The sequence below is a fragment of the Asterias amurensis genome, chromosome 5 (assembly GCF_032118995.1).
Source record: "Asterias amurensis chromosome 5, ASM3211899v1".
Classification (NCBI taxonomy): domain Eukaryota; kingdom Metazoa; phylum Echinodermata; class Asteroidea; order Forcipulatida; family Asteriidae; genus Asterias; species Asterias amurensis.
In genome coordinates, this window is record NC_092652.1 from 27,667,921 (window position 1) to 27,684,294 (window position 16,374).

At 36.4% G+C, this 16,374-nt stretch overlaps 1 protein-coding gene across 14 annotated transcripts in view; it reads right to left on the reverse strand.

The window, feature by feature from the left end:
• The window catches only part of LOC139937838 (uncharacterized), a 93,873-nt gene that overhangs the window by 25,659 nt on the left and 51,840 nt on the right, over positions 1-16,374 (reverse strand). For 12 of the 14 annotated variants that reach the window (XM_071933164.1, XM_071933176.1, XM_071933175.1 and 9 more), the window contains exons 7-17: positions 15,805-16,080; positions 10,649-10,886; positions 9,626-9,771; positions 8,790-9,083; positions 8,072-8,269; positions 7,514-7,624; positions 5,071-5,361; positions 2,038-2,191; positions 1,372-1,526; positions 513-620; positions 32-226 (exon numbers count right to left, since the gene is read on the reverse strand). In XM_071933164.1, coding sequence (XP_071789265.1) covers positions 32-226; positions 513-620; positions 1,372-1,526; positions 2,038-2,191; positions 5,071-5,361; positions 7,514-7,624; positions 8,072-8,269; positions 8,790-9,083; positions 9,626-9,771; positions 10,649-10,886; positions 15,805-16,080 — 2,166 coding nt within the window. The remainder of the gene's footprint in view (positions 1-31; positions 227-512; positions 621-1,371; positions 1,527-2,037; positions 2,192-5,070; positions 5,362-7,513; positions 7,625-8,071; positions 8,270-8,789; positions 9,084-9,625; positions 9,772-10,648; positions 10,887-15,804; positions 16,081-16,374) is intronic. The other 2 variants (XM_071933167.1, XM_071933173.1) reach the window with 2 other exon arrangements.

Sequence of the window (16,374 nt, forward strand, 5' to 3'; positions counted from 1 at the left end):
TCACAATACAATAACAGTTTGCATGCATTACCTGTAGGTGTCGAAGCAGATACAACATCAGATATTGGTCCTTCTCCTCGGCTAGTATGAGATTGAATCTTAAAGTAATACATGGTGTCTGACGTCAAGCCATGAATCGTCCTAGTCAGGTCCTCTCCTGTGATGTAATCCATAATCCATTCTTCCTTATCGTTTGAATTAGTCGTTGAGTAGTAGATTGTATAGCCTATAAGAAATAAATCAATCAAATTAATCAAATCAATCAATGAATCACTCAAATGAATCAAATGCGTAACAATTTAATAAATCTACAAATTAACAAATCAATGAATTACTGAATCAACAAATCAATGAACCAATGAATCAAGGAATAAAATAACGTAAAAATGAGTGTCCAATATCTTTTTGAAAACATTCACATTTGGCCGCGTTTTGAAGTCCATTGAAATCATTCCATACTGGTAAAAACCATTTTGAATATTAGATCAGCATGGCTGGTGAATATTACCCACCTGTTATTTGTCCATTGGGGTTTTTAGGCGGTTGCCAATTTAGTCCTAATGCAGTTGAGGAGTTTTCAACACGAACTACAGTCAGGGACCTCGGTGGGGAACCTGGAGCTGTAAAAGAAGATTCAAATCAATCATTCAACAGTTTACATCAAATCCTTTCAGAAGTATCAAATCTTTTTGTCTGTTTATCTGGCAAACTGAAAAGTACCATGCAAATTTTTGTGTGTGTAAGATTTTTGTTAGACAAAGTGGTCATATGAATAAAAACATTTTGGAATCAGCCCTTTTCACACTACAAAGAACACTCTGATGATATGAAACTCCAGGAAATTCCTGAAAAAGGGGGAGAGAGGGTGATAACCCTATGTTCATTTCACACTTGACACATTTTCCTAGGAGTAACAAAACACACAATTTGCTCACCCTAAGGATACCAAGATTAATCCTACTCCAAAGAACAGGTAGCTATTTCTTGAGAAACGGCCGCTTGCTGAAAAATGCTTGGGTTTGTATTTCATATTAAGAGTCAATCACATTTTTCCTGAATATTTTCCCAGGAAAGGGGCTGTACATTTGTTTATGTTCCTATTTCAACTTTCAAAGTTACTTGTGTGTACGGTTAGATATTCCTTGGTAATGTTGAAACTAGCAATGGAAGAAACATAAGGAGACTCATGACATGAAGTTCACCTACCAGACTCAAACGTCTTATTAGTTGTGACTAGACCATAAGAGCTAAGACTACCTACCAGACTCAAACGTCTTATTAGTTGTGACTAGACCATAAGAGCTAAGACTACCTACCAGACTCAAACGTCTTATTAGTTGTGACTAGACCATAAGAGCTAAGACTACCTACCAGACTCAAACGTCTTATTAGTTGTGACTAGACCATAAGGGCTATGACCACCTCCTTCTCCACTATCTGATGCTTTGACTTCAAACTGGTACTCCGTAAATGGATTTAGGTTGTCAATAACCACGGACAGGTCCGATGAGTTAATGTACATATATCTGTCCAGAAAGAAAACAATATGAATTATTTTTGGATTCCATGTTTATAAGAAGGGTATCCATATAATCATAAGGAGCACAATGTTATTGACTTCCATCTTTCCCGCTCAAATTAACATCACTTGATACTATTAGTGATATAAGTTATTACAACATACTAAACACTGGGTATTCAGTTCCTGGGTCGGACAAGCGTTATATCAACCAGTGGTTGCCAACAGGCTACCACTGGTTGATACAGTTCATGGTATTCAAGCCTGTATTCATCTTTTGCTTTAATTCAAAGATTATTTGGACTTACTTGTTTGAGGGGTAGTTGGTTCTATTTTCACTTGCTTGTTTGAGGGGTAGTTGGTTCTATTTTCACTTGCTTGTTTGAGGGATAGTTGGTTCTATTTTCACTTGCTTGTTTGAGGGATAGTTGGTTCTATTTTCACTTGCTTGTTTGAGGGGTAGTTGGTTCTATTTTCACTTGCTTGTTTGAGGGATAGTTGGTTCTATTTTCACTTACTTGTTTGAGGGGTAGTTGGTTCTATATCTCACAGTATAGTTCCGTCCTGCTGGGATGGATTGACCAATGTAGTCTTGGTCTACCCATGATGCAACAGCACTATACGGAGAAGTAACAACCACTCTTAGTCCCATTGGCATGGATGGGACACTTCCTATAGTAAGAAAACATCCATAAAAACATCAGGTCACTGTGTCTCTAAAAACAGACATGAAACATTAACAGCATGCACGTTAAAAGACACACTTCAACAAATACACGTGAATTTTTTGGATTGTTAGAGAATATTTTCAAGTTAACAGACATGTAAGGCCTTTCTCGTTTTTAAAGAAGGAAAACAAACAAATGCATACCAAGTGTGTTTTTAAAATATAAAATAATATGTAAATTATTATGTGCTTTAGTACATACTCATATTGATGCGTTGCAATAAACAAAAAACTGCAGATAAAAATGTAACTTAGACATTTCAACAACTGCAAATAATATTTGCTTTTGTAAAGAGAGGTTTGAAAATAAACCAAATCAATTAACAGCTTTCCAAAGATTTGTTTCTATAAAGATGAAGCCATTAGTTTTTTATACTTCAATACTGAAACAATTTTGTCTTTTACTTATTTAAGGAAGGCAGGGTACAATTTCAAAGATCTTTAATAAAAAATGTTATCAAACAAAATTGTAAAACCAACATTTTGTATCAAAAAATTAGTGACCAGGTCAACAAACTACTCAAAATGTTTTAACCCCTTTAAAAATGTCAACTCTGTCCACTGTATTATTTTTATTTTGTTACAGAGGGAGTAATATTTCAGAGCCATCTTCTTAACGCCATAATTACAGCCAGGGATTGCGACAAAATAAAACAAGTTATTTACTAAGTACATGTTATAATACAAACACAGTAATACTTTTGACTTCCATGATGATATATGGGGTAACCTTATGATATGAATATGATTTAAACATGACAGCATACAAAAAATAAATTATTGATGGCATGAAATGATATGATTGGTTGGTTGATGGTCATTGTTACAAGGCTTATTTGCAGACAAATTGGGATCACAGGTCAACAGAAACTTGCAGCCAAAGGGAATACTTCAAACATAAGGGGTAAAACATAATTATGATATATTATGGGGTAACATTCAAACAGTTTATTTCTATATGAGCTAAACGGCCATTCACTTCAATTCAGTTTTTAAAGTTTGCATTATTGAATTTCAAAAAAGTCATTCATCAACAGTCGGTCTTCTGGTTTTGCAAAATGCTGATTTAAAAAAAACTTAAAATAATAGTCATAATAACAATTTGAAGAAAACACAAATTTTCTGAGGATTTGCCGAGGAGAGCAACGTGTGCCACTTCACAAACTAAGGGCTGGGTATAAAACACAATGGGACAAACATAATTTACACACAATGCACTAAGACATAAACTACAATAACTAACAACAAAGTAATCAACATTTTGGAGGTTTGGGATGTTTGGGTTGTCTTACTTGTAGTAACGTGTATTGTCCTTGTTGGGCTAGGCCCTAAGGCTGTGAAAGGTAATGGATACTCTTTTTACTAACAGAGAAATAATAAGCCAATACTGGGTTGGGGAAAATCCAACTCAACTACAATTCCAATGCAGAGACTAAAGGAGTGTTTGGAACATGGATCCAGTCACCATTTAAACACAGCTAATTAATTACTTTTGTTTTCATAAAATAAGGCGATGTCTTGGAGGTTGAATGACCTTTCTGATAAATATAGACCGGCTAACAACTGGTTATACTTTATGCAAACATTTTCTTAAATTGTTTAGCCCAGAGGTACAACCTTTTGATTTGAGTTTATCTACACAAACAATCTACACAAACAAACCTTCATAAGTTTTTGAAAGACAGAAACAATTCAGAATCTTCTTGGAATAATTTTAATGATATTGCAGGATGTTTTTTGGGAAAAACCCCCAGCATTTCTTGGAACTGTTTGTGAAACTTTCCTTTCAAACTTGGTGATGCTGAAGACCGTCATATTTATGGGAAAAATGAAATAGTCACAAATATTTGGGAATAAATTGACTAAAAATGGGTTTACACAAAGGTTGTTTAAAGTACCAAGACAATAATAATAGGGTAAAAATGTTCTGAAATGTTTAACGTAGATGAAACTGAATCAAAAATATAGGAGTTGGTCTCATGCATTTGATCCAATGGAGATGTTGGACATCATGCTTTAAGAATCAGGCACATGCCAGTAATCAAGACCAAGAATTAAAAAAACTATTCTTTTAATATCATTCCAATAACCCAAAACCTAATGTAGATGCACATGATTTAGATGCAGTTAGCCAAAGAAGGGATTAGTGTTAGGAAAAAAATTAGGAATAAAAAAAACTTCAATGGTGTCTGAAAAAAAATGTCTCTCAAATTCACTTGAAAATGAAATAACTACATGTGGAATGTCACATGCTCTGAAATGAAGGTGATTATGTTTATAAGTTGCAATTTTTACTTCAAGATGAACAGTTGCTATGATAATGAGAAGAATGTCTTTGACGGGGTTAAGTAAAGCTACCTTGTTGTGTGTTGTGGATCATAGGTGTATTCAAGAGAAAAATTGGTTAATATCATCTGATTGGTCAATTTCCTATAAAGAGTTACTGATGCTGAATGCTGGGAACCAATTTCATAGATCTGCTAACCAGAAATAGGTTACCAGACAAAATACAATATCAAATTATGCTCTACTTTTAAGCAAATATTTTCTTCTTCAGTAGTTCTATGGAATTGTGCCAGATAATATCCCACAGTTTTTTTTAAAGATGTTGAACATACAATGTTCAGTATTTCATCAGGTGATCATCACAAAGCTTTTACTTGTTCAATGTTTGTTCAAAGTTTGATCGATACAGCTTTATTTTCACTGTTGTTCCAAAATAATCTTCAGCATCAAGTAACATTCTATATAAGATTGACCAACCATTTTTGTTTTACGACCACAGATACACGCAAGCACAAGAAGGTAATCAAGAATCACTTACTGCCTGCTACTGATGTTGCAACATCTTTATATAAAGACATCCCTTCACCAGCGTTGTTGAAAGCCCGTAGTTTGAGTACATAGATAGTGCTGGGCTTGAGGTTAGTAATAGTAAACTGGGTTTCTGAACTACTGAAGGTTTCAATGAAGGCATCAGGGATGCCAGCCCCATAACCCAAGATGTACCCTCGGATCATGATGTTGCTTTCAAATGGGGGTGCCCATGTGACAACGATTTTATTGGAGGAGGGGATGGCACTAAATAAAGACAGAATCGGGGGCTCTGTGTTTTCTGTTGTGGTAAGGGGGGTTGGGGTGGAACCAAGAAGGTTCAAGAGGGAAACAATATAATGGTAGAATGAACGCACAGGGATGAGTGCAAAATACATTGGGATGGAATGATATTTGGATCACACGGCAGGATTCAGGATGGATTATATCACGCAGATAACCCAAGAGATTGAAGGGATAGGATCATGAATGAGGTCAAGAGAGAAAGAGAAAAAGAGAAATAGAAAGAATTGTTAGCTTTGCAAGAAATGGTTAATTGACTGCTGATGTTCTGAGCCCAATCTGACACAGTTCTGATACAAAGCCTCTACTAAGGCCAGAATGTTTGTCTCTACATTGGCCAGAATAACACAGCTTCTATGCACTACATTCACACACTCATAAAGCCATTTTAGTTTTGCAGATCACGTGATATGGGGGAATTAAACCTTTGATGACACAAGCGTGGAATTTAGCACATAGTCAGAGTATGTTATGAGAAAAATATTTACTTGTACTGTATCATCAAAAGCATAATCCCATCACCAATTTGTCCTAATTGCAGGTTCAATTTGAATGATGTCTGGTTCGAACCTAGTTCAGTCAGAAGTGAATGCTGTGTTTGAATTCCTCACACTACATCCAGTTTTGTTATGTCACATGGTTAGGGCAAGCTTTTTCTTAGTGTAAGATATGGCAAACACCTTCACACATTTCTAAATAAAATGGTTTGGCACAGCAAGGATACCGGTCTTTGCTGATATGGAGGTTGCAATGAAAATGCTTGGCCTGAACCTTGTGACATAGCAACACTGAATGTAGGCTTGATGAAATCAAATATTGAGCATTCACTTGTGACTGAACAAGGCATTGTATAAGACCATTCAAATCTAATTTGCACATGGGCTAGGCAACAATTGCTGGATGGCTGTGAATGTGCACAAAAAATGCCAGTAGAAGTCCGTTAGATTGAGCACAGAAAGTGATTCTAGGCACTAAACAGATTGAGCTGAAGTGTTCTTATAGTTGTCACTTCAAGAAGCTTTGCATGAGATTTAGAACCAGTATCTTTAGCTTTCACTGCAACACTTTGGATGAGTTGTTGTCTTTAGCACAAGTTGGCCAAATCTTCAGTCTTTGATGAAATGTATGTTTTCTACATCTTTAGTCAACACATTTGGCTTGTTGGCTCTTGATTGTGGTTTAGGCTTAGCCTAAGCAGACAGTGCCTAAGCTGGTTGCTCAGCTGTGGTAGCTTAACACTGATCAGCTAAAAGATAATCTACAATAATTTGGCTAGGGTGAATATAACACCAGTCCCATGGGTAAATATACCACCAACTCCATGTTTTTGATCTTGAGGGAAACAAGATGTTTGCTTTTTGAAACTATCTTCTCACTCATACTAAGCATTAAAACAGAACATCCTTTAATTTATTATTAGCAGTAGTTAAAAGTTCCATCACCAAAAAAGCAAAACACAATTTTTCAAAACAGAGCTGTTTTGGGGGAATAAATGAAAATGCATCTTTTCCAGAAGGAATGCAAGGGATTTCAACAAAAACTGTACATCACAATCAATTGATTGATTCTTTCTTTTTAAAATAGATAGTGACAGCCCATCTCATGTGAAAAGGACCATTAAACCCCAAGTTAACAAGTCATTAATATTTGGTCGTGGACGAGTGGTCAAGTGTATCCAACTCAAGCTCTGATGGACTAAACGAGTCGTGACTGAGTGGTCTAAGACATCCGACTTAAGTTATGATGCCTAGGCATCAGAGTATTGGTTGTGAAACTTGTATCAAGACACTTAATCATAATTGCTTCTCTTAACCCAGATGTTTAAATGGGAACAGGCGAGGGCGACAATGGTATTATGAAGGAAATAAGCGCTTGAGGTTGTATGCTCCCCAAGGAGTTCAGAAAGTTTGAGGAGTGGTCTAAGTTTCCCCGATGAACAGGGATAATAATGTTGAAAAGCGCCATGATCTAGCTACTGGGATAGCTGTAGTGTATGAAAACCAGTTTTAACATAATAAAAGTTTTTTTTTTTTTTACAGACATTCCTCTGAAAAAGATCTAGACAATTGGATTACATGTGAACCACACAGAAAAAAATAATCCCCTGAATACATTAAAAATAAAAGGAGGAGAAATATTGAATAATGTACCATTTTTATCCTCTTTGAATGTTGCTATTTGCAACCAGTCTGAGAATGGTCCAGTGCCATTAGCGTTGCTAGCAGCCATCCGTATTTCATATGCAGTCTCCTTCTCTAAATCTATCAAGAAGGAAAAAAAAAAAAAAAAAATGAGAAATCAGTTACCAATTTATTATTTTTGGTTCAGTGCACTTCGAACCATGCAGGAAAATAAATTCACATGCATACTTCTAAGGTTGGATTCAAACCCACGACCCCTGCATTCTAGAGCAAGCCTTGACCAATAGACCCCCCCAAAAAAATCTTTTTTTCTTTATACTTTATTTAGCTCTGTTTGAAAAGATCTGAGTAAAATCAAACAAGGGTATCCCCCCCCCCCACCCCCCGAAAAAAGAAAAGAAAAAAAATCAAAGTTTTCTTCATGTTTTCGTTGCAGCTTCTGCATCCGTAGCAAGAATAAAGAAATCTTAGTATTCAGATTTTGGTTGCATCCAGAGCAAGAACTACATGACTTGGTTTATCACAACAACAAAACCTCTAAATAAACCTTACTTGACAAACACTTACCTTGTATTGTATAGGATCTAACATCACCATCTATAATGAGTGTATGCGTTCGCTTGCCGTTATCAACTGTTCTGTATTTGAGTTTGTAGCCAGTGATCAGACCATTGCGTTCCGTGAAGATTGGTTGGTTCCATATGACCCTGATAGCTGATGCTGAATCTGCCTCTACTGTGATGTTAGCTGGGAAACCATAGGGCTCTGGATGATATGTAAGGTAAGACAATGGTCAGGGTGAAGGGGGGAGGAAGTAAAAATAAAAACACAAAATGAAGTTTGTAAGGATAAGGACACCTGAGTGAGGGTTTCATATAATTCTAGGATGGTTTGCAGCAACACTGTTCACATGAAATCTCTCTTAAGCTCGATCAAACTTCCTGCGAATGCCAATATGATACAAATGTTGTCGTCACAAATTCGCAACAAAACATTTGCAGCAGTTCAATTTGCTCAACTCACTTGCGAATATCGCTGCGAAAGGAGGGTTGTGACGTCAAATTCACGTCAAATTCGCTTCGCATTCGCATGAAGTATGAACCGGGCTTTACAGTTCTGATATAAATCTGGTAGTACACAACTCCTTCACTCAAGACATCTAGGTGATATATATATACGGTGAAGGATTCTAGTAAACTTTGCCTTGGTTCTTCTAACATCAAATAATAAGAAGACTCCTTTCCATTAAATTCACTTTGAAAGTCGCTTGACGTTCACTACTTACTACATTGTGATGTCCGTGCTTCCAAGTTCCCCGATGAGGCCCCAGGCCCATTCTCATTATTAGCAAGTACTCGCAGACCATATCTAGTATAAGGTTTCAGGTCAGTGATCATATAGAACTCTTCCTCTGTGTACAGTTGTAGTTCTTGGGCAACACCTACGCTAAGGTCAGCGTAGTAGACAACGTAATTCTGTCCTTCACCATCTTGTGGGGGTTCCCATGATATGAGTAGAGATGTACAACTACCCTGTCCTGCTCTGGCCTGAACGTTGACTGGTGGACCAAGATAGTCACCTAATGCACACCAGGAGTAGATGAAACTTTGTTAGATTGGCAAGAATGTTGCTGTGTATTATGTGGAATGTCATGACAGAGCAGTCTAGTTTTGCCTAGGACTCACACTCTGGTGTTAACAAAGGTCTTGACACAACAAGGAAACAGTTTCCATACTCGGGGAGACTTTCAAATTTGTTCAACAGTACGTGGACGAAAGATTGGTTAATTTTTGGGAACTTTCTGCAGAATCAGGGAAAGTTGGTACACAGTTATGAGGTTAGGTATTGCAACATTTAGAAAGTAGCCAAATATACATTGATACACTATTTGATAATATTATGGGTTTTTGATGACCTATTATTGATAATCTATTTGATAATCTTATGGCTTATTGATAACCTATTATTGATAATCTATTTGATAATCTTACAGGTTATTGATAATCTATTTGGTAATCTTATTGGTTATTGATGCTCTATTTGATAATCTAATTTGTTATTCACACCTGTTAATCAAAGTGTTGACCAATCATTCCCAATAATTTGAATAACTCTACAAACCTGGAGGCAGCGTTTCCACAACCAGAGTTTCTGATTCCACTCCATCTCCATTTTCATTAACAGCGAAGACAGTAACTTCGTATCTCGTCTCTGGTGCCAAGTCACTCAAGAATGCTCTCAGGTCATAAGCAGACTCAATTTTCAAGCTGAAATTTTAAAATTTGAAATCAATTCTATGTGAGCCTACAACCTCTGGATTTATGTTCCAGCACTCTACCAACCGAGCTATGTAGCCCTATAGTTATGACAGGCCTGTATGTTTTTATTGAAAGGGCAAGGGCACCAAGGCAATGACCAGGGGCATGGAGGCAATTAATCGCCTTTGCCTCCGTGAAGCATCAGGTTTGAGATGGTCTTCCTGCATGTATGTGGGTGATATAGAATTAAAGACTGCCAACATAGGGCTAGATATCATAGCTGTTAGAACACACCAATATCAATCTGAAGATACAGGTTCCAATCCAGTCAAATTTTCTTTGTTCATAAAAGTCAATTCATACAAAATTGTCAGGTAGTTTATTATTACTTAAATATTTAAAATCATACTTCAATAACTTAACACTAGTTCAAGTACTAGATCATAATTACTACAAAACACTGAGCTCTCATAAATCTGGCTTTGATTATTTGACTTTTAAAAGATTTGTGAAGCGAAATACCCACAAAAACAAAAAAATCAAATTAGAATTTCTTTCAATCTGTTTTGAAACCTAACTGTGTCAAATCTCCAATGTTTGGAATTTATGAAGATGCAAACACTTTTGTTTATTCAATTTTGTAATTTTATAAATTACAAAACAAAACTTTTTTTAAAGGGATTTTGAGCTTCTGCCAAGCAACATGACAAATAAGATTAAATACAAAGAGCTACAAAAATATATCTCTATACCATGGCAAAATCTTAACATTGTTTCAAAACCAAATTCTTTTTTGAACAAGTCTGAAACAGATTGATTTTAATTGCACAAAAATGACTACAATTTGAAAGTCTCCAATAGTTTAAGGAGAAGGAAGTTTGCTTACTTTCCATCCCATTTGAGATAAATCCTGTAGTTGTTTAAGTTTCCATTCATCTGCAATGGCTCCAGCCATGATAGTGAGAAAGATCTTGCCTTTACATCAGATGCTTTCAGGGACCTAGGTTCACTTGGAACGGGTCCTAAGTCTGGTCGAGCAGGGGGAGAGGTAGTGGTTATTTGAGGTAGAGGGACAGCTGTAATCACTGCTGACGTCACAGGTAGACGTGTAGGAATTACAATGCCTAGTGGTGTGCACATCCAGCAGACAAGGTGGGAAAAGGAACAAAACAAAAAAAAGAAACCAAACTAAAATATGGCCATGCAGTTACATGAAAACATGCTGCTTGCAATGAAGTCAAATACATACTGAAAATCATGCAAACAATGGTAATAAGGTAAGAACTTAACAACAAATTAAAATTGAAATCATAACAAGCATAAATTAACACAAAGGTTACATACAATTAAGATGGCTGTAACAGGTACATTCATGCAATTTCATACATCCACAAATAATAATACAAAAAACATGTATAGAATAACAAAATGAAACTCAATATAAAAAGAAATGAAACGAAGGAGTGAGATTAAACATGATCAATGTATTGAATGAGAGAAATGTAATGGAGTAAGTTCAGTATAAAGTCCAACATCATGTCCAAAATAGTGCAAGTACAAGTATTGAGTCTGAACTGCACTATATATTTAGATTCAAAGGTTTTGAGTTTCAAATCAAAACATTGCTCTTTTCAAAGAATTTATTTTTTTTTTTTTTGTTGGGGGGGGGGGGGGTAAGAATAGTGGTTGGAATTCCTAATCAGGGACCTTGGATCCATCTTATTCCATCTGTCTAGAAGCTGCCCACAAACACCAATGATCATTCCTTCTTCCAACATGCAGTGCCTTTAATATGCCTCCCATCCTCCCACATTCCAATTTTCCTTTTTGTACAATAGTCTCTCTTTGATCCAGTGACTGAATTCCAAATTGCTCCAAAGCCGTTAAGGCCCATTAAGTACATCAATTAAAGCATTGAATAAACCATGTAGTGAAAATAGGATCAAGCCTGCCGTCCTATAACTCCATATTCAAACCATTATTTCATCAGACAATGGGGCGGCTAAATGGTTCATTAACTTATAGAGTCCTGTTACATCCCACACAATAAGTCAATGGATGTACATGTAACATGCTTGACATCTGATATCAAGTGGGTAGAGCCTCTTTATTTGCGTAAGTATTGACCAACGTTCCTCCGTCTTTCACAGCCAATTTCCTGCACTTCCTTCGACTGATGAAAATAGTGCAATTTAATATAGACTGATGAAAGACATCCTCTATTTTTAATGACTCCAAATTTCTTTGGCTACAATTAAGAAGAAGAAAGTTTTCAGAAAAACTTTTGGATTGTTTTGTCTCGGATAGAAAACGACTGTTAAAAAGTTTCAGGACATTTTTCACATTTCTTGTCAAGTTGATAAAAAATAAAAAATAAAAATACAATTATATGCATCTATAGGTACACATGCTTTTCAGTATTATCTGGAACAAAACTTCCCATATCTCTGGACAGTTGAGGGCAGCATTAACTTGAGAGTCAAACAAAACCCAAGCCACTCATTCTCAAGATGTGCTTTCGTCAGTCGTACCTGACTAACTTAAGTCAATAAATGAGACACAGAATTGAAGTGAAGCAGAACCAGATAAACACAACGAGGGAAAATCCAGCTTTCATTTGCCTCTCAGACTACACTTTATCTATTGCCTTCAATACACTGAAGCAGGCTGTTATATCCAAACCCTACAGCAGGTTAGCCAGCCAACAGATATTGGTCAGAGCGTCAATCCAACGGGTAAAAACATGTGTTTAAGGTGCTGATCAGGCCGCAGTACAAGGTGCTGATCAGGCCGTAGTACAACTGATTATTCCCCCAAGCAGGATCAGGTTAAGGAATTCCTCAATCCTCTATTTCCCTACTAGTTTTCATGATGAAGAAATGACGATTCCAACGAACCCCTTCAAGGTGTGAATTCAAGATGGCTGCCTAGAGGTTCCTCCAGTGCTGGATGAGGCATCTACCAATCATTGAGTTTTAAGCAAAGATACCCCCTGGGTAGACTTAGTGCACTGGGGGGAATCAAATCGTAGATTCACAAACACCTGCCTGGGGGTTTAGTCAAGTTTCCTACCGATGAATATTTCTGCCCTCATCCAATTAACGTTCAATCTTTCTGGGAAGGTGAACTTGGGTAAACAGGACAGGACTAGAGTGCCGGGATCAACTTGATAGAGATGACGAGCAGAAAATCTTGTTTTTTTAAGACCAGTTAAAGAAATTCAGTTCATGCCACTACGGGACACGATGAGAAAATGCAGTATGAATGAGTAGAAGCTAAGATGTAGGGTGGGTAGCTGGGACATCGTTGATTGATAATTCTGCGTTTGGTGTTAAATTCGATTACCGTTATATGACCCCTGAAATCATCCAATCGCCACTGCCACTGTGGCTTCTAATTACGGCTACGCTTCAGTGACTAGTTACCAGGATAGGTTTCAATACAATATAACTGGTTGTCTACACAGTTAAGTCAGTCAAGGCTGGTTTTTTCTTTTAGATTATCCCTTTGGATGACCCTTCAGTATCGATAGATTTATCAATTATTTTGTCATTTGCTGTTTCTTTATACCATTCCAAACGCCAAGAATCCTTTAACAATGCCTTTAGTTTAAGATCAACTTGATTAAAAGCAAAAAAAAGTTGACGGTGATGTAAAAAGCAAATATTTGTGTATGAAACTACAATTTCTTGTAAACAGCTTTGAAGCTACTTCAAAATAGCCTATTCTGAAGCAATTTGAATAAAACATTTTGTCGTTTTTCTGTACACGCTATAACATTTAAATACATCTTCATGATTTTCTAGAAGAAGAAAATTGCAGGTGCTTTTAATTTGCAGATGGAACTCAAATACAACTGTGGACGCGCATATACAGTATTAATAGATACCCTTTTACTGTATTCAGTTTAGTGCCTACAAATTAGAGCCATCTGACTCTAATACTAACCAAAATGTTTCCATTTGCCAAACTGAATTTGCAATGAGAAACGTCAGGCACAGCTAACCATGCATTAAATAGAGACATTTCAGAGGTCTGGTGCCCATTTAATTCATATTCAATATTCAGGCCCGGATCGGTCGACAAATGAACAATTCAATCTGCTGAGTGGCTTCTACACGAAGACATCCATCTCTTTATCAAATTCAACGTCAAAACTTGCTATGCCATCTCTGGCCAACATCCGGATTACCTGCCCATCTGAAATGTCAAAATTTCCATTTGGAAGTCATCATACCCGTCGTTCCTTTGCACGCTGATGGAGTTTGTTTCGAATAAACAGGAGAGACTTTGCAGATAATATTCATCATACGAGTTGTTGGCATTTGGAGTTTAGCAGTTATCTCTGGATGATTAAGCAGGGATACTTTGCTCAACTACTACCGATATTGATAGCGGTTAAGATAGGTATAAAAGATGAGGATCAAAATAAACCCTCAAGAAAAACAATCTTAAGTGTTTTTGTTCCCTCTTTCTTTCTTTTTACCCTCTTTGATACAGATAAGTATCATGTATTTATATAGAGACTTGAAACATGTTGAAAGCTACTCAAAGCAAGAAGGAACAAGTTTTCCCCAAAACAGGATGGTCCTTATTAGGACTTTGATGTATTTGTTGTCCTTTATTTTTTGGGTTTCTCCAACCGAAGAGATTTCCATTTGATTTTGAGCCTGTTTTTCCGAGACATTTGAGGTCAAGATGTTATAACTGGCTCATTTGCAGTAGTCTAAACCTTGAATGATGTCGACGTGTGAAAAACCTTAACAGCAGAGTTTTGCAATAACAGTCATTAGAGTAAAAGCTTGCGCTGTCTCACTAAGCTCCGTAAGGTCCTCTGCATCTCAACGCTCCCTTGATCATCACTGGGAATCGGTCACCTTAGGGTATTCAAAGTGTCAAAACATGTTTAATGTTCTCTCAAACTCACTCTACATTTCTTGCTTTTTTTTTACTGCTAGGCTTTGGAAACAAATTGCGTGATAGTGTTTCCATAACAACGGGATAAATGATATCCAAGAGAGTGGATTAAAACGCCACAGCTGTCTGTTTTTTAAAGGTCAACCAATTTCAAGTGTTAGGTACGGGTAGTAAATGTGAAAACAAGGAATAGAACAACGGATTTATATACTGAAGTCAAGTTAAAGAAACACTGGAAATTAATAAAACAAATGACTATTATACTTACAAGTGTTCATGCTGTTTACAAACAAACATTCATCATAAATACAACATTCACAAAAAGAATCAAGTAATTGTACCACAGGAAAAGCAAAAATAAAACCATCAAGTGCAAATAGTATCAAATTAAATCCATTGAACAAAGGGTAGAACATCTTTATACACAAAGCATTGTAAAAGCAAACAAAGTACTCTGAACACATTATAAGATTAATACATATATCAATGTAATACATTGTTGAGCATTGGTAATCTTGTATATCATCTTGTAATGTGTCTTAGATTTGAGTAAGGTCATTTATTGGACTGCCATCAATATAAAAACACTGCATTATTGTATTCATGCTTTCTTTTTCACTGAAAATGTTTGGGCAACCTTTGTTAAACAGACCCTTTTCACACTACAGAACAAAACTTCCAGTAAATTAAACCCTGGGTAATTCATAGGTTCAACTTTATGTACATTCACACTTGATACAACTCTGCTAAATGAAGAATGAGCACTCAGAATGCTGACCCTTGGGTTTACTCTCTAACCCAACTCCCAAGCAGGGGTAGTTTCTCACTAGAAATGGGTATACCCCAGGAATTTCTCAGAGTCAAGTGTGAACAGGTCAACCAAATATTTGTGAGAATTATTTGGGCAATTCATCTAGTGCAAAAGGGAAAGTAATGAGTAATGAGGAATGTTTTCTGAGTTTCCTTTTTATTACTCGAACAGAACTTCTCTTTAAAAGCATTCAGGATAAAACCCTTTCTAAGGGGGATATAAATTAAACTTTAACTAAAATCCTCAAAAATCTTAGGAAGAAAACATTGTTGTATACAAAATATTGAGAGAAAAAATGACAAGAAATAGTATACCTTTTTCCACCACAATGAGTTGTGCCAACGCTTGTAGGTTCTCTATTGTATTGTCAGCCACACACTGGTAGATACCAGAATCTTCCCCTATAGCCTGCTTAATAGTCAGGCTCCCCGTTGGTGACACCTCAAAGATATCACCAGGTTCTATTGCTTCACCTTCGTAATACCACTCAATAGTAGGACCCGGGATACCATACACATTACATTCTAGGGTGACATCATTGCCAACGTTGACGTAGGTGTTCCTGGGCCTGATGTTGAATTTCAAAGGAACTGAAAAAGTGGAAAGAATTAACTCTAAATTTATTGTCTTTCTTTTAAAGGTTAAAAAGTATAGACCATGTAACCTTAGCTTGCAAAAAGAATTAAAGTGAACAAGATAATTCCAAAAAGGTGGCAAACACATCAAAAATTAAGATCACCAAAATAAGGTTACCAGCTAAACTACCCTGTCAAATGAATTATGTGTTACTGGTTTCCCGCTCTTTGAAAACTGTATACCATATTTTCTGACTGGGTGAATAATTTTGGGTTGAACAAAGTCAAAGTAAAGAGAGCAGGATTTGA